The 21,290-nt window shown below is 42.9% G+C and overlaps 1 protein-coding gene across 2 annotated transcripts in view; it reads right to left on the bottom strand.

Annotated features, from left to right (window-relative positions):
* Positions 1–1,197: 1,197 nt before the first annotated feature.
* The window catches only part of stk17a (serine/threonine kinase 17a), an 83,833-nt gene continuing 63,740 nt past the window's right edge, over positions 1,198–21,290 (bottom strand). Inside the window, exons 3-7 of one of the 2 annotated variants that reach the window (XM_079806033.1) lie at positions 11,350–11,494; positions 8,823–8,949; positions 3,429–3,477; positions 2,937–3,116; positions 1,198–2,040 (exon numbers count right to left, since the gene is read on the bottom strand). In XM_079806033.1, coding sequence (XP_079662159.1) covers positions 1,782–2,040; positions 2,937–3,116; positions 3,429–3,477; positions 8,823–8,949; positions 11,350–11,494 — 760 coding nt within the window. In that variant the 3' untranslated portion in view covers positions 1,198–1,781. The remainder of the gene's footprint in view (positions 2,041–2,936; positions 3,117–3,428; positions 3,478–8,822; positions 8,950–11,349; positions 11,495–21,290) is intronic. The other variant, XM_079806034.1, reaches the window with a different exon arrangement.

Raw genomic sequence — 21,290 nt, 5'->3', positions numbered from 1 at the left:
AAATGGCAGCTACGGGGCAAAGTGAGCCAAATGCTGTGGGGTAAATTGAGCCAGCGTTTTAACTAACCCCTCCATAAGGCAGTGTAGTTGAGTTAACTCTCTGTATAAACTGGTGTAATGTTACACGACTGGTTTAGTTAATCATTTCCTTAAAGCATTTGTTTGAGTTTATTTGATAAGAACAAACGTCAGCAAACCCTTCTCTGATAGATGATTAATCATATTTACATCTGTCCACCTGCGGTCCCTAATGGCCTAACATCTTCAACATGGTTTAAATAATTAAAGATATTGAAATTTCAGCTTCATTTGCTTGGTTTTATATTGTTTACGTTAGCGCTAGGAAAAGAAATATGACTCTTTGTGAAAGGAAATGTGATTATTGAAGGTGTTTTTAAATCTCACCTGTGTTTCAGATTCAGTAGATGGTCCGTTTACACCCGGATGGTGCAACTTACCCCTAACCTGGGTTAAATTGAGCCACATGAACAGTTTTTTTTTATATATATATATAAGCCATATTTTTATATATCTTTCATTGTATTTTTGCCTTATTTTCTCTAATCTTGAGGGCCACATAAGAAGAAAAAAAGGCTCATCTTACCCCCACTCTCCCATACCTAAATGTGACGACCCGTAAATGTGAGGGTCTCATTTGTTTAACTTTTACTTCTTCTACCACACATAAATCTCCTTACCTGTCTATTGATTTACCATGTTCTAGCATGATTTACCATAGTTTACTAGATGGATAGATAGATAAGATCGACAGACAGACAGATAGACAGACAGACAGACAGACAGACAGACAGACAGATAGATAGATAGATAGATAGATAGATAGATAGATAGATAGATAGATAGATAGATAGATAGATAGATAGGAAGTTTAAGTGAGTGTAAGTGGTTTAGAAATAGTTGACAGAATGGCAGTTAATGGATCTGATGAGCCTCTCCAACTGTCAAAATTTGAATTTTGTCAGTTGGAGTTTGAACTGTCTTGGCTCATCTGAACTCTCCGTCAATGAAAGTCAATGGGATTTTTCCGAGTTTTGGGAGTCATTTTTAGGAAAACCATGAGTCGGATCGGTTAGAAAAGATACAGCACACCGAGTCAGAACAGTCTGAAGCTCTGAGCCGAGTTTGGAGTTTGTAGAGTTAAAGCTCTAGGAGGAGTTGGAGTCAGAAATTTCGGTCAGAAGAATAATAATAAGTTTAATAGCAATATCAGCTCTCCCAAGCCAACCTTAAAAAAAGGTATTATTGAACAAATGTTCTTACTGCCAGAACACCTGATGGATCCACAAAAGCACATTTTACACCATGTGTTCATTACCCTTCACATATTGAGATGATAATGAGCGAGAGTACGTGGCCATCGAGACAAATTTTTATTTACAGCATCAAGACAGTCACTTCGAAATACGTTTCCATTAAAATATTCTTTATAGTGACAAACCAATGTACAGTAATAACTCTAACATGAGCTCCGATACACAGAGACACGCGTGTACATGTGTTATTGCTGTGGTGTACCCAGGAAAGACCGGAACATACAAAATGGCTTTTTAAACGCGACACTGAAATCTCTTAATATAAAATTTGATTAATTTACATTTAATTCTGCTCGCAGAAAAACAAACAACATTAATTTTGTACAAACATGGCAAATGCAAGCATAAGAAAACAACACAAGAGCAGTTTATGATATTGAAGCATGGCACAGAGAGAGAAGCGGACACGTTTGGCTTCAGAGCGGGGTCAGCGGGGGGTCAGCGGGGTCAGTAGATCAGTCCTCCAGGAAGTGTGGAGAAGGGCTCCTGGAACTGGAAGCGTTTGGAGATGGCCTTCTGGTCCGGGGTCAGGCTCTGGCCGAGGGTGTAGGCGGCCATGACGATGAGCTCCTCCGTCAGCTGAGCGCTCTCCTCCTCCTCCTCCTCCTCCTCCTCTTCTTCTTCTTCTTCTTCTTCATCGGGGCTGATGGGCTGGTCCAGCTGGAGCCACTGGTGTTTGAGGCAGTCTTCAGCACTGGCCCGGCTCCTGTCCACACAACACCAACATCAGGAACAGCTGGAGCACGGCTTTCATATCATACAGGCAATGTGATGCAGTCTAGTGGCGGCAGAAGAGTGACCTCTGACCTGACGCATGAAGAGTGACCTCTGACCTGACGCATTAAGAGTGACCTCTGACCTGACGCATGATAAGTGACCTCTGACCTGACGCATGACAAGTGACCTCTGACCTGACCAGTGTTTGCGTAACACATTACAAGTAACTTGAGTTATGTAATCAGATTACTTTTTTCAAGTAACTAGGGCTGTCAAAAGATTAATCGCGATTAATCGCATCCAAAATAAAAGTTTGTGTGTACATAATATATATGTGTGTGTACTCTGTTAATTATTATTTATATATAAATACACACACATTCATGTATATATTTAAGAAATATTTGCATGTATATACATTTATATAATCTATAATATATATAAATATAAATGTTTTATATATAAAAGTAATATTTTTTTCTTAAATATATACATGCTTGTGTGTGTATTTATATATAAATAATAATTAACAGAGTACACACACATATATTATGTAAACACAAACTTTTATTTTGGATGCGATTAATCGCGACTAATCTTTTGACAGCCCTAATAGTAACGCATTACTTTTAAATTAGCAACAAAATATCTGAGTTACTTTTCCAAACGAGTGACGTGAGTTGATTGACTGTAGAGCATTTACTCTAAAGATTCAGTCCAGAAGAACTCTGATAGGCTCACAGCAAACCCTGAACCAGACGGTTTATATGTTGAGCGAGCGATCTCATTGGCTGCAGGTCAGCGGTGATGATGTGATCGCCTGCGCCCTCTAGAGTGTCATGACTGAACTACATATGAGATGTACTGGAAACACTGGTGTCTCACTCTGGTTCTTTGATGAGCAGGGCCTTGATGAAGTGGACGGCCGCCCCATCCAGCCGCTCCAGCTCTTCCTCAGTGTAGCTGACGCTGATCTGGGAGATGTTGAGGAACGTTTCCTGCTTATCGTCGCCCAGGAATGGAGAGATGCCCGTCAGCATCACATAGGCCAGGACACCGATGCTCCTATCAGAGAGAGGATCAACACAACATGACCACATTTAGGCCTCAAATAGACTTTCTCAAAGCAGGATTGTTGAAAAATGACTTCAGGTTACAAATGTTCTTGCGTAAAATATCCTGAGGGAAAACAGCCAGCGCTGGTGAGAAACACTCTCAATACACGGGTTGTTTGAGAGGATATCCAATAATAGCCCTTGAGGATAGATCATAACCATGGTGATAAACTTCAGAAGAGTGTTCACTGTGTGCTAACGGCCTCCATGAGGACACATGACCCTCAGTGAGACATGAGAACAGGGGAATGTAGGAACTCACCACATGTCGGTTGCTGTGCTTATTGGCTCATAATTCAGGACTTCTGGAGCTATAAAGATAAAACCAATCAATTACATTCAGTTCAGTCAGTGCAAACACGGTTAAAACTGCGTTCACACCAAACGCAAATCGAGCGTCTGGAGCGATTTCAATGTCAAGTCAATGGAAAGGCGCAAATTTGACGCTAATTGAGCGTGTTACGCGCGAGTGGTGCTTTCTGTGCATTCACGCGTTTGAAGCGAATTCGCGTCTGACGCCCGAGTTGAACATTTTTAAGTTTGGCGCCAATTCGCGGCGCGTTAACCAATCAGGAGCCTGCTCACTGCTGTCATGTGGTGAAGTGATGTGATGAGAAACCCAACATAATTTAAAATACTACTATTGTGTCACAAAATGTAGTTAAGACTTTTTCAGGTGAGAATGTAGGAGTTTAAAACTCAAATCTGTGGTTTATTTATAAAGATGAAGTCTTTCTGGTGTGTGTGGAGTTGAACATGTGATCTGGTGTGTGTGTGGAGTTGAACATGTGATCTGGTGTGTGTGGAGTTGAACATGTGATCTGGTGTGTGTGGAGTTGAACATGTGATCTGGTGTGTGTGGAGCTGAACATGTGATCTGGTGTGTGTGGAGTTGATCATGTGATCTGGTGTGTGTGGAGTTGAACATGTGATCTGGTGTGTGTGGAGTTGAACATGTGATCTGGTGTGTGTGGAGCTGAACATGTGATCTGGTGTGTGTGGAGCTGAACATGTGATCTGGTGTGTGTGTGTGGAGTTGAACATGTGATCTGGTGTGTGTGGAGTTGAACATGTGATCTGGTGTGTGTGGAGTTGAACATGTGATCTGGTGTGTGTGGAGTTGAACATGTGATCTGGTGTGTGTGGAGTTGAATATAGGCTTGTTCGACTTCACCCAGCGATGCGCAGACCGATCGGCGGCTGACTTGAAGCAGTGCATGCCGGTTAGAAATTGTGTCCGACTTGAGGCAGCGCCGACGCCACGTGACAGTGACGTATGTCAACAAAGTGCCGTGAGAGCGATTCGAGAGCAGCCGGCGATTACAGCCGGTGCAGTTTCTCCAGAGCGACTGCATGAGGCTGCACGGGCTCTGATGACGACACAGCCGTTCCACGATTGGCCAGATTCACCGCATGACAGCGATCACGTGTGTTTCGTGTTTATTCTAAAACCTTCAGCTCCACTAATGCGCACAAATCTGTTTTTTATAACAGTAAAACCTCCTTTCATGTAGTCGCGATATTATATTGTCATGTTTATCAAAATATAACTGATTAAAAACATAGACCCCACTTCATTGATAGTGTAGGCTTATATGTTGAACTTTATTCTTGTAAAAACACACGCTGTATTAAGCAGTGCATAAAGTATAACATGACAATAATGTCTCTGAAACATCTGTGTATTGCCAAATATTGCATTTATTTCACTTCAGCTGATAAAGTGTGCAAACACAGCGCGAGCGTCACCGCGGGAAGCAGAAAGTGTCCGACTTCACGTCTGTGTTTGCAGCTCCTCCGCCTGCACGCGGCTACTCTCGCCGATCAGTTGCATCCAGCCGCAGCCGATGTCGAACACACCTTATGTGATCTGGTGTGTGTGGTTGAACATGTGATCTGGTGTGTGTGGAGCTGAACATGTGATCTGGTGTGTGTGGTTGAACATGTGATCTGGTGTGTGTGGAGCTGAACATGTGATCTGGTGTGTGTGGAGTTGAACATGTGATCTGGTGTGTGTGGTTGAACATGTGATCTGGTGTGTGTGGAGCTGAACATGTGATCTGGTGTGTGTGGAGTTGAACATGTGATCTGGTGTGTGTGGAGTTGAACATGTGATCTGGTGTGTGTGGTTGAACATGTGATCTGGTGTGTGTGGTTGAACATGTGATCTGGTGTGTGTGGAGTTGAACATGTGATCTGGTGTGTGTGGAGTTGAACATGTGATCTGGTGTGTGTGGAGTTGAACATGTGATCTGGTGTGTGTGGAGTTGAACATGTGATCTGGTGTGTGTGGAGTTGAACATGTGATCTGGTGTGTGTGGAGCTGAACATGTGATCTGGTGTGTGTGGAGTTGAACATGTGATCTGGTGTGTGTGGTTGAACGTGTGATCTGGTGTGTGTGGTTGAACATGTGATCTGGTGTGTGTGGTTGAACGTGTGATCTGGTGTGTGTGGTTGAACATGTGATCTGGTGTGTGTGGAGTTGAACATGTGATCTGGTGTGTGTGGTTGAACGTGTGATCTGGTGTGTGTGGTTGAACATGTGATCTGGTGTGTGTGGTTGAACGTGTGATCTGGTGTGTGTGGTTGAACGTGTGATCTGGTGTGTGTGGTTGAACATGTGATCTGGTGTGTGTGGTTGAACGTGTGATCTGGTGTGTGTGGTTGAACATGTGATCTGGTGTGTGTGGTTGAACATGTGATCTGGTGTGTGTGGTTGAACGTGTGATCTGGTGTGTGTGGTTGAACATGTGATCTGGTGTGTGTGGAGTTGAACATGTGATCTGGTGTGTGTGTGTGTGTGGAGTTGAACATGTGATCTGGTGTGTGTGGAGTTGAACATGTGATCTGGTGTGTGTGGAGTTGAACATGTGATCTGGTGTGTGTGGAGTTGAACATGTGATCTGGTGTGTGTGGAGTTGAACATGTGATCTGGTGTGTGTGGAGTTGAACATGTGATCTGGTGTGTGTGTGTGTGTGTGGTGCTGAACATGTGATCTGGTGTGTGTGTGTGTGGAGTTGAACATGTGATCTGGTGTGTGTGGAGTTGAACATGTGATCTGGTGTGTGTGTGTGTGGAGTTGAACATGTGATCTGGTGTGTGTGGAGCTGAACATGTGATCTGGTGTGTGTGGAGTTGAACATGTGATCTGGTGTGTGTGGAGTTGAACATGTGATCTGGTGTGTGTGGAGTTGAACATGTGATCTGGTGTGTGTGGAGTTGAACATGTGATCTGGTGTGTGTGGAGTTGAACATGTGATCTGGTGTGTGTGGAGTTGAACATGTGATCTGGTGTGTGTGGAGTTGAACATGTGATCTGGGCTGCGTTCAGCCCCGACAAAACGTTGCAAAACGTTTTTTAAACGGTAACGGTGCTGCGTTGAACACCCTGTTCTGATGACGCAAGAGTTGTAACTATGGCAGCCGAGAAGGCCATTCTTTGTGTTCTTTTTGTGGAATTTTCGGAGCCTGATGAAATCGATATAAATACGTGTTTAATACTGCAAAATACATGCAATCACTGCCCTTGCCGTCCAGAATAAAAGACAACATCCCAATCCCATTTAATGAACCTTTTTCATCTCCTGGTAATCAATTCTAACTTAAATCATTTTATTTCTAGTTCTTACTTTTTTAATAGCTTGTATTTTCTTTCTCACTTTATGTCAAGCAATTATATGAAATTTGGTATATAAATAAACTTGCCTTGCAATTAAGCTAAAGATATAAATAAATACATCATCATGTTGATTATAAATATTATATATATATATATATATTAAACTCTTACGACAATCATGTCTTCTAATACCAGCGGACACATTAAACAACTTTACTTCCATTGTGTGAGCTGTCTCTTTAATACTGCGTGGTTTATATACATTTTGCCGCTGATTGGGCTGTCATTTTTGACACACCCACCAAACGAGATCAAACGCATCTCAAACCCGTTGCACACCGTTTCCAGGAAACATGACGTTCAACCGGAAACCGTAGCAAAACGTTGCGCACCGGTTTGAGCTTTGAACGTGCCCCTGGTGTGTGTGGAGTTGAACATGTGATCTGGTGTGTGTGGAGTTGAACATGTGATCTGGTGTGTGTGTGGAGCTGAACATGTGATCTGGTGTGTGTGTGTGTGTGTGTGTGGAGTTGAACATGTGATCTGGTGTGTGTGGAGTTGAACATGTGATCTGGTGTGTGTGGAGTTGAACATGTGATCTGGTGTGTGTGGAGTTGAACATGTGATCTGGTGTGTGTGGTTGAACATGTGATCTGGTGTGTGTGGAGTTGAACATGTGATCTGGTGTGTGTGTGTGTGGAGTTGAACATGTGATCTGGTGTGTGTGGAGTTGAACATGTGATCTGGTGTGTGTGGAGTTGATCATGTGATCTGGTGTGTGTGTGGAGTTGAACATGTGATCTGGTGTGTGTGGAGTTGAACATGTGATCTGGTGTGTGTGGAGTTGAACATGTGATCTGGTGTGTGTGTGTGTGGAGTTGAACATGTGATCTGGTGTGTGTGGAGTTGAACATGTGATCTGGTGTGTGTGGAGTTGAACATGTGATCTGGTGTGTGTGGTTGAACATGTGATCTGGTGTGTGTGGAGTTGAACATGTGATCTGGTGTGTGTGGTGCTGAACATGTGATCTGGTGTGTGTGTGTGGAGTTGAACATGTGATCTGGTGTGTGTGGAGTTGAACATGTGATCTGGTGTGTGTGGAGTTGAACATGTGATCTGGTGTGTGTGGAGTTGAACATGTGATCTGGTGTGTGTGGAGTTGAACATGTGATCTGGTGTGTGTGGAGTTGAACATGTGATCTGGTGTGTGTGGAGTTGAACATGTGATCTGGTGTGTGTGGAGTTGAACATGTGATCTGGTGTGTGTGGAGCTGAACATGTGATCTGGTGTGTGTGGAGTTGAAGGAAACATTTTTATTTACCATTTATTAAATTTTTTTATTTAGGATAATATATCTTTTACCCTTAATTTCCATGATTTAAAGAATTAAAAGGTTGTCATTGAAAGTGTGTAGGTCTACTTGCATTATTAGCTGTTATATTAGGATTATATATTCAGTGGCATAAAATAGTCTTAACGCTACACTGTGTGATATTTTCCCCCATCTAGTGGTGAAAAGGTATATGACCATCCAGTGAATATTAGTTTCTGTTCCTCTCAATTCCGATTTCGTTTTAACTCCTACGGTGGCTGATTTAGTCCAAGATTAACATGGCTTCCAGTTCGCCCTCGTCCACATTGGACACGGAGCCATCGAGTGTTAAAACGCCAAAGGCGAAGCTGGAATTTACGGGAATGTCCCTCTTTGGCTAATGTACTTTCAAGATGGAGGAGCAACATGGCGACCTGCATTCAAACCCTCACCCGTATGCATTTACAATGACATATTATAAACTTACGAGAATACTTTATTACTTGAAAGAAGTAAATATACATTAATGAGCACATATATTTTTGAAAGAACTCAGTGTTTTTAGCTAAGAATAAACTAAAAAAGTTACACAGTGTAGCTTTAAAATGACAAAAATATTGTTTATCGCAATTATTTCTGGGACGATATATCGAGACAAAGTAGTTATCGTTACAGGCTTAAGTATATATGATATATGAATATGGTTTATGATTGTGCTTACCTACATACTCAGGAGTGCCCATAATTTCCCTGATCTCATGGCTGCTGCTCACCAGCCTCGACAGGCCAAAATCCACAACCTTTATGTCCCCGAGTGGAGACTCGCTGGTGAGGAGGATATTCTGAGGCTGACAGAGAAACACTCATAGTAAAACTGTACAGTACACCTAAGGTGCATAATTATAATGGTAGTATAATTATATCCTTCTGGTATAAGTGAATGCTGAATGCCCACAGAAATGTCCACTCAAACACAACCCTAACACCTTTAAATACAGGGTTCCCACGCTTTCATGAACACCAGATTCAAGGACTTTTTAAAGCACCTTTTATTTTAAATCAAGCACAATAAATACGATAAAGGTGTGTGTGTTACTGCTAATATATGAAATACATACTGTACCTGTGTCTATCATTAATGCAGTAACGCTAACACATATACTGACAACTAAAATACAATTTCCAATTGTACAAAATTCAATGTACAAGAGAGCGAGCGAGTTTTAATGAGAGATGCAGTTTGCAGCTCTTATTCCTGCTTTTAACATTTATTTCACACTAGTTTTATTTTTATTTTTTATAAATCATTACTTAATTAAAACATCAAAATATAGAGATAACATTGTATACATGAATTTTCCAATTAAATGAAAAGATATGGACAAGTTGGTTGTTAGGCATTAAAAATATGCAAAATTATTTATTAAATCACCTGTACATGTACTTTTTAAAAAATCTATTTGAAGGCTTTTAAGACCTGCACATATTATATTTAACAGATATAATCGCTGCTGCAAAAACGGCCCATTTCAAATGTTTACGTGCTTTTCTTTTTTCTATTTTTTGAGCGGTGATGAAATATTGCTCTTGTAAATACTTGCCAGCATTTCAGTAATTAAAGTCTAGATTTTTTAAAATGCATCCAAATTACAGCAAAGCGCAACCGTACGGTGGCCTGCAGGGGTCAAAAAGGATATAAACAGTGCATTTTGAAGAGATCTCATCTTGAAAACTCAGAGATGTGGATTCGGACGGCAATTAAATGACCACATGACCTGGTGTTTGACTAAAAACAGTAGGTAATTCGGCCGGGGAATTTAACGCGGGTGATGGGAGAAAAATAAAAATCTCAGACTAGCCCCTGTAAATGATGAAAATACCTTATGACCCCACGAGAAACAATTACCACCCGAATAGGGCTTTTGACAGTAGATGGCGCTTATGGAACAGCAGAAATATATTGAGATATCTTCCTCCCGTAATGCTGTTTTGTTCTGGCTTTGGCAGCGCATGAAGGCCAGTGTTTGTAATAGCACACGCTACTCTAACAAAATGCAGTTCATGCTTAATTCAAGCACTTTCAAGGACCTGTGTTTGTTTTCAAGTACTTTCCAGGCCTTGAATCCATGCGTCTGAAATTCAAGAACTTTCAAGAAGTGTGGGAACCCTGTAAATAAGTGCGATATATGTAAAAACTAGTGCTGGGCATCGATTAAAAAAATTAACTAATTAATCTGATTTTTTTCTGTAATTAATCGCGATTAATCGCAAGTTTTTAATATTTTACGTTTTTAATATTTTGATATTGTAATAATTTCAGTTACTCTCCAAATTAATGTATAACAATTTAAAGACAGTATATTTTAAATATGTGTTGTAATGGCATCTTTTTATGAATGAAGGCCAGTATCACTGAAGTCTCTATGAAACATTAATGACGTTACATTACTGTATAACTGAAAGCTCCCAATCTCAACATTTATTAGGCTTTATAAAAAACAACTTTTAATTTAAGTGAACTTAAAACAATCTTTACATAAACCCAAAATAATAAATGTTATATTTACCCATGGCCTTCCCGGTTATACAGAAATGTACTAGTTATCAAACACCTTTCTTAACTGCATAAATAATAAATGAAATATAGATTAATCATCATTAAAGCTACAATCTTCTGTTCCCGTTGTTCTTTGATGAACATTAATGACAGGCATCATCAGGGCTACTGTCACTTTAAGAACAGCCGCGGATCTCACGCGCGGTCCCGCGCATCTCATTTTCTCACAACTCTTTAAGTTCATTTAAGACGTTATATAACTAATTTAAGACTCCTAATATGAGAATACTCAAAATCCTCTGTGTTATTGTTTGTTAAAGAGCAAAAGAGAACTCGATGTGAGCAGGAAACTGACGCGAGTCTATCTATGCGTCGAGTGTGTCTTTGCGTCGTGTGTGTGTAGCTGACATGAGACGCATCCACACAGACAGGACACTGACACACACACACACACACACACACACACACACACACACACACACACACACACACACACACACACACACAGGCATACAGCGCGTTCTCTTGTGTCGTGATGATCATGTAACGCTAAGCAAAAATGGATATAAAAACGGACGCTGCGTTATTTGCGTTAAATATTTTTAATGCTTTAAGCTGAAAAAATGAATCGCCCGCGTTAACGCGTTCATTTGCCCAGCCCTAGTAAAAACGCTTAAGCGTCTGAGCTTACTTTGAGGTCCAGATGCACCACGTTGCTCCTGTGGAGGAAGGCCACACCCTCCAGAATCTGCCTCATCAGCCTCTTCACGTCTTCCTCTTTGAAGGCCTCGTCTCTCTCGGCCACACACTGATTGAAGATCTCCCCTCCGGCCGCACTGCACACACACACAGAAAACAACACTCAATAACATGATCATATAGCGCATGCATTATTTACTCAAAACCTGCTTTTGTGTTCTACAAAAAGCAGCATTATGAAGGTAAATTTTTGTGGATTCACGCGTTTGAAGCGAATTCGTGTCTGACGCCCGAGTTGAACATTTTTAAGTTTGGCGCCAATTTGCAGAGCGTTAACCAATCAGGAGCCTGCTCACTGCTGTCATGTGGTGAAGTGATGTGATGAGAAACCCAACATAATTTAAAAATACTACTATTGTGTCACAAAATGTAGATAAGACTTTTTCAGGTGAGAATGTAGTAGTTTAAAACTCAAATCTGTGGTTTATTTATAAAGATGAAGTCTTTCTGGTGTGTGTGGAGTTGAACATGTGATCTGGTGTGTGTGGAGTTGAACATGTGATCTGGTGTGTGTGTGGAGTTGAACATGTGATCTGGTGTGTGTGGAGTTGAACATGTGATCTGGTGTGTGTGGAGTTGAACATGTGATCTGGTGTGTGTGGAGTTGAACATGTGATCTGGTGTGTGTGTGGAGTTGAACATGTGATCTGGTGTGTGTGGAGTTGAACATGTGATCTGGTGTGTGTGTGGAGTTGAACATGTGATCTGGTGTGTGTAGGTGTGTTCGACATCGGCTGCGGCTGGAATCAACTGATCGGCGAGAGTAGCCGCGTGCAGGCGGAGGAGCTGCAAACACAGACGTGAAGTCGGACACTTTCTGCTTCCCGCAGTGACGCTCGCGCTGTGTTTGCACACTTTATCAGCTGAAGTGAAATAAATGCAATATTTGGCAATACACAGATGTTTCAGAGACATTATTGTCATGTTATACTTTATGCACTGCTTAATACAGCGTGTGTTTTTACAAGAATAAAGTTCAACATATAAGCCTACACTATCAATGAAGTGGGGTCTATGTTTTTAATCAGTTATATTTTGATAAACATGACAATATAACATCGCGACTACATGAAAGGAGGTTTTACTGTTATAAAAAACAGATTTGTGCGCATTAGTGGAGCTGAAGGTTTTAGAATAAACACGAAAACACGTGATCGCTGTCATGCGGTGAATCTGGCCAATCGTGGAACGGCTGTGTCGTCATCAGAGCCCGTGCAGCCTCATGCAGTCGCTCTCGAGAAACTGCACCGGCTGTAATCGCCGGCTGCTCTCGAATCGCTCTCGCGGCACTTTGTTGACATACGTCACTGTCACGTGGCGTCGGCGCTGCCTCAAGTCGGACACAATTTCTAACCGGCATGCACTGCTTCAAGTCAGCCGCCGATCGGTCTGCGCATTGCTGGGTGAAGTCGAACAAGCCTTGTGTGTGTGTGTGTGGAGTTGAACATGTGATCTGGTGTGTGTGTGTGTGTGTGTGGAGTTGAACATGTGATCTGGTGTGTGTGGAGTTGAACATGTGATCTGGTGTGTGTGGAGTTGACCATGTGATCTGGTGTGTGTGGAGTTGAACATGTGATCTGGTGTGTGTGGAGTTGAACATGTGATCTGGTGTGTGTGTGGAGTTGAACATGTGATCTGGTGTGTGTGGAGTTGATCATGTGATCTGGTGTGTGTGGAGTTGATCATGTGATCTGGTGTGTGTGGAGTTGATCATGTGATCTGGTGTGTGTGTGGAGTTGAACATGTGATCTGGTGTGTGTGGAGTTAAACATGTGATCTGGTGTGTGTGGAGCTGATCATGTGATCTGGTGTGTGTGGAGTTAAACATGTGATCTGGTGTGTGTGGAGCTGAACATGTGATCTGGTGTGTGTGGAGTTGATCATGTGATCTGGTGTGTGTGGAGTTGAACATGTGATCTGGTGTGTGTGGAGTTGGACATGTGATCTGGTGTGTGTGGAGCTGATCATGTGATCTGGTGTGTGTGGAGTTGAACATGTGATCTGGTGTGTGTGGAGTTAAACATGTGATCTGGTGTGTGTGGAGTTGAACATGTGATCTGGTGTGTGTGGAGTTAAACATGTGATCTGGTGTGTGTGGAGCTGAACATGTGATCTGGTGTGTGTGGAGTTGATCATGTGATCTGGTGTGTGTGGAGTTGAACATGTGATCTGGTGTGTGTGGAGCTGAACATGTGATCTGGTGTGTGTGGAGTTGATCATGTGATCTGGTGTGTGTGGAGTTGAACATGTGATCTGGTGTGTGTGGAGTTGATCATGTGATCTGGTGTGTGTGGAGTTGAACATGTGATCTGGTGTGTGTGGAGCTGAACATGTGATCTGGTGTGTGTGTGTGTAGTTGAACATGTGATCTGGTGTGTGTGGAGCTGAACATGTGATCTGGTGTGTGTGTAGTTGAACATGTGATCTGGTGTGTGTGGAGTTGAACATGTGATCTGGTGTGTGTGTAGTTGAACATGTGATCTGGTGTGTGTGGAGTTGAACATGTGATCTGGTGTGTGTGTGGAGTTGATCATGTGATCTGGTGTGTGTGGAGTTGAACATGTGATCTGGTGTGTGTGGAGTTAAACATGTGATCTGGTGTGTGTGTGGAGTTGAACATGTGATCTGGTGTGTGTGGAGTTGAACATGTGATCTGGTGTGTGTGGAGTTGAACATGTGATCTGGTGTGTGTGTGGAGTTGAACATGTGATCTGGTGTGTGTGGAGTTGAACATGTGATCTGGTGTGTGTGGAGTTGAACATGTGATCTGGTGTGTGTGTGTGTAGTTGAACATGTGATCTGGTGTGTGTGGAGCTGAACATGTGATCTGGTGTGTGTGTAGTTGAACATGTGATCTGGTGTGTGTGGAGTTGAACATGTGATCTGGTGTGTGTGTGGAGTTGATCATGTGATCTGGTGTGTGTGGAGTTGAACATGTGATCTGGTGTGTGTGGAGTTAAACATGTGATCTGGTGTGTGTGTGGAGTTGAACATGTGATCTGGTGTGTGTGGAGTTGAACATGTGATCTGGTGTGTGTGGAGTTGAACATGTGATCTGGTGTGTGTGGAGTTGAACATGTGATCTGGTGTGTGTGGAGTTGAACATGTGATCTGGTGTGTGTGGAGTTGAACATGTGATCTGGTGAAAGTAAATTTAAGACCTTTTGCACTCAAAAAATATATTTAATGATGCTGTTCACTTTATTTAAGCAATTGATCTTGATTTAACAATTATATCAGGTTTCTAGTTCAAATATAATTGATTCATGTTAAACTGACTTAAAACCTTTACTCTTTGACATAACTTGATGTTTTCCTTTTGAAATAACAGGTAACCCAATCAAACAAGACTTTCACTTCCCATCATGCTTTGCAAAGGGGCTGAATTCGGAGAGTAAATGTTTAAATAAAGTGCAATTTGATGCATTTTTAACAAGATGAGAAAATAGACTTTTTAATGCCTAATGTTTTGTTATGTTGGTATTAAAAGTCTGTGTTACATTAGTGTTTTTGAAGGTTACCATTGTGGTGTAGAGCATGTGCTTAGTGTGAGGACCTGCTAATAACAATTAAAGTTGTTTTAATAATAAAAAAACATCTACTTTGGGCATGTCATAGATGTAATAAAACCATCTTCTGGCTAGCCAATAAGATTGGTTTTGTAAATGTTGTAAAAATAGTATTTCACTAAATTAAAATAATCAATTAAACTGGATTACTTAGTTTTTTTATATTCATTTTAGAATAATTAAATTGAATAGTTTTGGACAAAATTAAGAATGTTAACCTGATTTAACTAAATGGCATTGAATTAACCCTACGTAAAAAAAACTTACTGAAATAAACAATGTTAATTAAATTCAACATAACCCAATTGCGTGGAACCTGTTGACATAAAAAAATTAAGTAAATCCAACCTATCATTTTTTTGAGTGTAAGGCCAATCATAGGAATACATTGAAGGGAACAAACTCGTCAATATGTTCTCGAAATGTAACCAACAGATCTCAAGAACTAAAAACAGCTCAAAACAAACACTAGAATATGGAAATGTGTTTCACTGAACCTTCTGATCATAAGGTTATTTTTTCAGTAGTTTTGTCTTGTTTTCCAGTGCAAATATCTAAAAGATTCTTAAATCGAGATACATTTACATGAGAAGCAAAATTACATAAGAAATCTTGTGATTTTATGGTTAAAGCGAGAGCAAATATCTGCCAATGTGTTCAGAAAAACTCAAATGCAAGTAGTGTTTATACACACTGACAGATATTTGCTCTTGTTTTAAGCACAACTCACCTCATTTTGTTCATTTTCTCAGAAAACTTCATTTCTCCATTTTGCATGTTAAGTAAATGTATCTTGATTTAAGGATGTTTAGATATTTGTGCTGGAAAAGGGAGATTTTCTTCCCTATGAAATCAGTTTTATTATTTTTTTTGTTTTCCGTTTTGATGGTTAAATTTAATTTAATTTATTGAAATCATGATACAATTTAACAGCAATTTATTAAAAGTTTAACAAACAAAGAAAACATTTTTTTTTTTGGTTTAAGGGTAGTGTGTGTGTGTAAGGGGATAGAATGTACAGTTTGTACAGTATAAAAACCATTACGCCTATGGTATGTCCTCACTTAGATAGCAAAACAAACCTGTGTGTGTGTGTGTGTGTGTGTGTGTGTGTGTGTGTGTGTGTGTGTGTGTGTGTGTGTGTGTGTGTGTGTCTTCCAACAGGATATTCTAAACCCAGAGGAGCTGCTTCGCCCCTCCAACAAGGCAAAGAGCTGAGCAAATGACATTTCTAAAAAACATTTCTAAAAATGTTTGAGCAGCCATGTGATTCTACCTCCAGCACATTCAGAACAATGAGCGCTCGTGTTCGGGTCATGCCTGCAACCAAAATACACACTAGAGCATGACGAGCAATATCTAAATCTAAATATAGCTGCAAGCAGCAATACCGGGGCCAAGCGCAAAGAAGACAAGACATGCCAAAATGGCTGGCAGTGTCAGATCAACTGCAGCAATGAGCAATTAATCACATTTTAATATGATTTTAGGCAAAAGGCTGAAAAATGCATTGTAGTCTGAGAGTGTCAGACCAACTGCAACAATGAACAATTATACAGTTTAAGAAGATTAGGCAACATGGCTGAAATATCATTTATAGAGTCACCAATAATATAATCTAATGGTTTATCACTTTTGACCAATAGGGGGCACAGTTACGAAATTGATATGGTGTGGTCAGAATAAGGGAACAATGACACATGCAAAGTTTGATGCCAATATGTCAAAGCATTGCAGAGATAAAGCCTCAAGAGTCATTTTGGCATCATGCCTCAACTTCGTCGCTGCGGTTTACAAAAACTGTTTCATCTGTCGACGCAAAATCCCGAACATTTTGTTGGCACAGTCTGAAGATATGATTTTATTTTGGTGGAAATCAGACAAACGGTCTAGGACGAGTTAAAAAAAGTAGGTTTTTAGCAAATAAGATGGAAGACAAGAAGGTTTGCCAAAAATGGCAAAATGGGTATCCATGTTCTCGCCCTGAGCCAAGGAATGTATTATGGCCAGTTTCATTAAACTGGGCGAATTTAATCAAAAGTTATTAGCATTTTTTTTAATGTTGTCATAACTTTTGACCTCAAGGTGGCGCTGCCCCGAAACTTTTTGAATACCTTCAAGGCATGGTGCCAAAGACACACACTGAGTTTCGTAATGATACACTAATGCATTCGTAAAATGTAGCATTTTTTGACAAAATTCAAAATTGCTGTCGGCCAAAATAGCTAATATGGTAAAATTGAATATCGACTCGGCATGCGGTCCTGAATCTAACGAGACCACTTCTATCATTTTTGGAAAAACGGTTCAAAAGTTATAAGCAAAAACAGCCATTTTTTGTATCTCCGGACCAGTAGGTGGCGCTACGCCGAAACACTGCATGCTGCCTCAGGTCATGCTTGTGATGACATGTACCAAGTTTGGTTTGAACACGATAAAGCGTTGCGGGGATATTGCCTTAAGTGTGTTTTTGCAACCGCTACGTAAAATTTGTTTGCACGTTTATCAAAAACGATTTGATGAATAAACTTGATTTGTAAGATTTTTTGTCAGCATTGTCTGAAGATGATCTGGTTCAATTTTCGTGCAAATTGGACGAACCGTCTAGGACGAGTTCGCAAAAGTAGGTTTTTAGCAAATAACAAGATGGAGGACAAGAAAGTGTGCCAAATATGGCAAAAGTGGTATCTATGTGCTCGGCATGAGCAATGACTGTATTAAGACCAGTTTCAATAAACTAGGCTAATTTAATCAAAAGTTATTAGCATTTTTGTCAAGTTTGTAAAAACTTTTGACCACAAGGTGGCACTGCCCCAAAACTTTTTGAGTACCTTCAAGGCATGGCGTGGAAGTCACATACCGAGTTTAGTAACAATACACTAATGCATTTGTAAAATATAGCATTTTTTGACAAAATTCAAAATGGCCGATATGGTAAAATTGAATATCAGACGACTCGACATGCCGCCTTGAATTTAACGAGACCACTTTTATAATTTTTGGACAAACGGTTCAAAAGTTATAAGCAAAAACAGCCATTTTTTGTATCTCCGGACCAGTAGGTGGCGCTACGCCGAAACACTGCATGCTGCCTCAGGTCATGCTTGTGATGACATGTACCAAGTTTGGTTTGAACACGATAAAGCGTTGCGGAGATATTGCCTTAAGTGTGTTTTTGCAACCGCTACGTAAAATTTGTTTGCACGTTTATCAAAAACGATTTGATGAATAAACTTGATTTGTAAGATTTTTTGTCAGCATTGTCTGAAGATGATCTGGTTCAATTTTCGTGCAAATCGGATGAACCGTCTAGGACGAGTTCGCAAAAGTAGGTTTTTCGGAAAATTCAAAATGGCGGGAAAGTTTTTATGACGGAAAATGACGTCATATGGTGGAATCGAATCGTCTTGAGTCAAGGAATCAGAGGAAAAAATTTGTTTCTAGCCCTTATGGTTCAAAAGTTATTAGCATAAACATGAGTCAAACTTTGGACTGATGGTGGCGCTAGAGGGATTGACTTAGAGACTCCAAATTTGCTATGGTGGCTTTTCAGACTGTCCTCTATGAGTGTGCCAAATTTCACAACTTTTTACCATACGGTTCTATGGGCTGCCATAGACTACGTGGCGGAAGAAGAAGAATCGGAGGAATAATAATAATAAGAACGGGAACGGTTTCAATAGGTGCCTCTAAACTCTGATCTCTAATCCATATCTGTCTGTGTTTTAATCAGGGGGTCAGGGAGAAACCCTTAATCCGCCAGCGCTAAGCCTGATTTAATGTCAGCACAGGTAGAGCTGCTGCTATTGCGCAGACACATGTCCTCAGCGGGCACCCTCGCGCATGTCCTCAGCGGGCACCCTCGCACATGTCCTCAGCGGGCACCCTCACACATGTCCTCAGCGGGCACCCTCGCACATGTCCTCAGCGGGCACCCTCGCACATGTCCTCAGCGGGCACCCTCACACATGTCCTCAGCGGGCACCCTCGCACATGTCCTCAGCGGGCACCCTCACACATGTCCTCAGCGGGCACCCTCGCACATGTCCTCAGCGGGCACCCTCGCACATGTCCTCAGCGGGCACCCTCACACATGTCCTCAGCGGGCACCCTCGCACATGTCCTCAGCGGGCACCCTCACACATGTCCTCAGCGGGCACCCTCGCACATGTCCTCAGCGGGCACCCTCGCACATGTCCTCAGCGGGCACCCTCACACATGTCCTCAGCGGGCACCCTCGCACATGTCCTCAGCGGGCACCCTCGCACATGTCCTCAGCGGGCACCCTCGCACATGTCCTCAGCGGGCACCCTCACACATGTCCTCAGCGGGCACCCTCACACATGTCCTCAGCGGGCACCCTCGCACATGTCCTCAGCGGGCACCCTCGCACATGTCCTCAGCGGGCACCCTCGCGCATGTCCTCAGCGGGCACCCTCACACATGTCCTCAGCGGGCACCCTCACACATGTCCTCAGCGGGCACCCTCGCACATGTCCTCAGCGGGCACCCTCACACATGTCCTCAGCGGGCACCCTCACACATGTCCTCAGCGGGCACCCTCGCACATGTCCTCAGCGGGCACCCTCACACATGTCCTCAGCGGGCACCCTCGCACATGTCCTCAGCGGGCACCCTCACACATGTCCTCAGCGGGCACCCTCACACATGTCCTCAGCGGGCACCCTCGCACATGTCCTCAGCGGGCACCCTCGCACATGTCCTCAGCGGGCACCCTCGCACATGTCCTCAGCGGGCACCCTCACACATGTCCTCAGCGGGCACCCTCGCACATGTCCTCAGCGGGCACCCTCACACATGTCCTCAGCGGGCACCCTCACACATGTCCTCAGCGGGCACCCTCACACATGTCCTCAGCGGGCACCCTCGCACATGTCCTCAGCGGGCACCCTCGCACATGTCCTCAGCGGGCACCCTCGCACATGTCCTCAGCGGGCACCCTCACACATGTCCTCAGCGGGCACCCTCGCACATGTCCTCAGCGGGCACCCTCGCACATGTCCTCAGCGGGCACCCTCACACATGTCCTCAGCGGGCACCCTCGCACATGTCCTCAGCGGGCACCCTCGCACATGTCCTCAGCGGGCACCCTCACACATGTCCTCAGCGGGCACCCTCACACATGTCCTCAGCGGGCACCCTCACGCATGTTGGCAGGCCAGCGTGATGATTCGATCAGACACACACAGGGGAAGGACAGCCCCCTCAGGCCCAGAGCTGAGTGTGTGTGTGTGTGTGTGTGTGTGTGTGTGTGTGTGTGTGTGTGTGTGTGTGTGGACGGATGAGAGTTTATGTGAGGATACGTTCAAGGACACCACCAGAAAACAAAACATCAAAAGCTCAAGTGTGAGCAATAGTGGCACTTCACTGGCCCACATCATCTAACACGCGTGTTTTCTCCCTTCACTGGCCCACATCATCTAACACGCGTGTTTTCTCCCTTCACCGGCCCACATCATCTAACACGCGTGTTTTCTCCCTTCACTGGCCCACATCATCTAACACGCGTGTTTTCTCGCTTCACTGGCCCACATCATCTAACACTGGCCCACATCATCTAACACTGGCCCACATCATCTAACACGCGTGTTTTCTCCCTTCACTGGCCCACATCATCTAACACGCGTGTTTTCTCCCTTCACTGGCCGACATCATCTAACACGCGTGTTTTCTCCCTTCACTGGCCCACATCATCTAACACTGGCCCACATCATCTAACACTGGCCCACATCATCTAACACGCGTGTTTTCTCCCTTCACTGGCCCACATCATCTAACACTGGCCCACATCATCTAACACTGGCCCACATCATCTAACACGCGTGTTTTCTCCCTTCACTGGCCCACATCATCTAACACGCGTGTTTTCTCGCTTCACTGGCCCACATCATCTAACACTGGCCCACATCATCTAACACGCGTGTTTTCTCGCTTCACTGGCCCACATCATCTAACATGCGTGTTTTCTCCCTTCACTGGCCCACATCATCTAACACTGGCCCACATCATCTAACACGCGTGTTTTCTCCCTTCACTGGCCCACATCATCTAACACTGGCCCACATCATCTAACACGCGTGTTTTCTCGCTTCACTGGCCCACATCATCTAACATGCGTGTTTTCTCCCTTCACTGGCCCACATCATCTAACACGCGTTTTCTCCCTTCACTGGCCCACATCATCTAACACTGGCCCACATCATCTAACACGCGTGTTTTCTCCCTTCACTGGCCCACATCATCTAACATGCGTGTTTTCTCCCTTCACTGGCCCACATCATCT

Source organism: Gobio gobio (genome assembly GCF_949357685.1).
Source record: "Gobio gobio genome assembly, chromosome: 23".
NCBI lineage: Eukaryota > Metazoa > Chordata > Actinopteri > Cypriniformes > Gobionidae > Gobio > Gobio gobio.
Note: the sequence above shows the minus strand (reverse complement) of the source record. Positions and strands in the feature narration are given on the sequence as shown.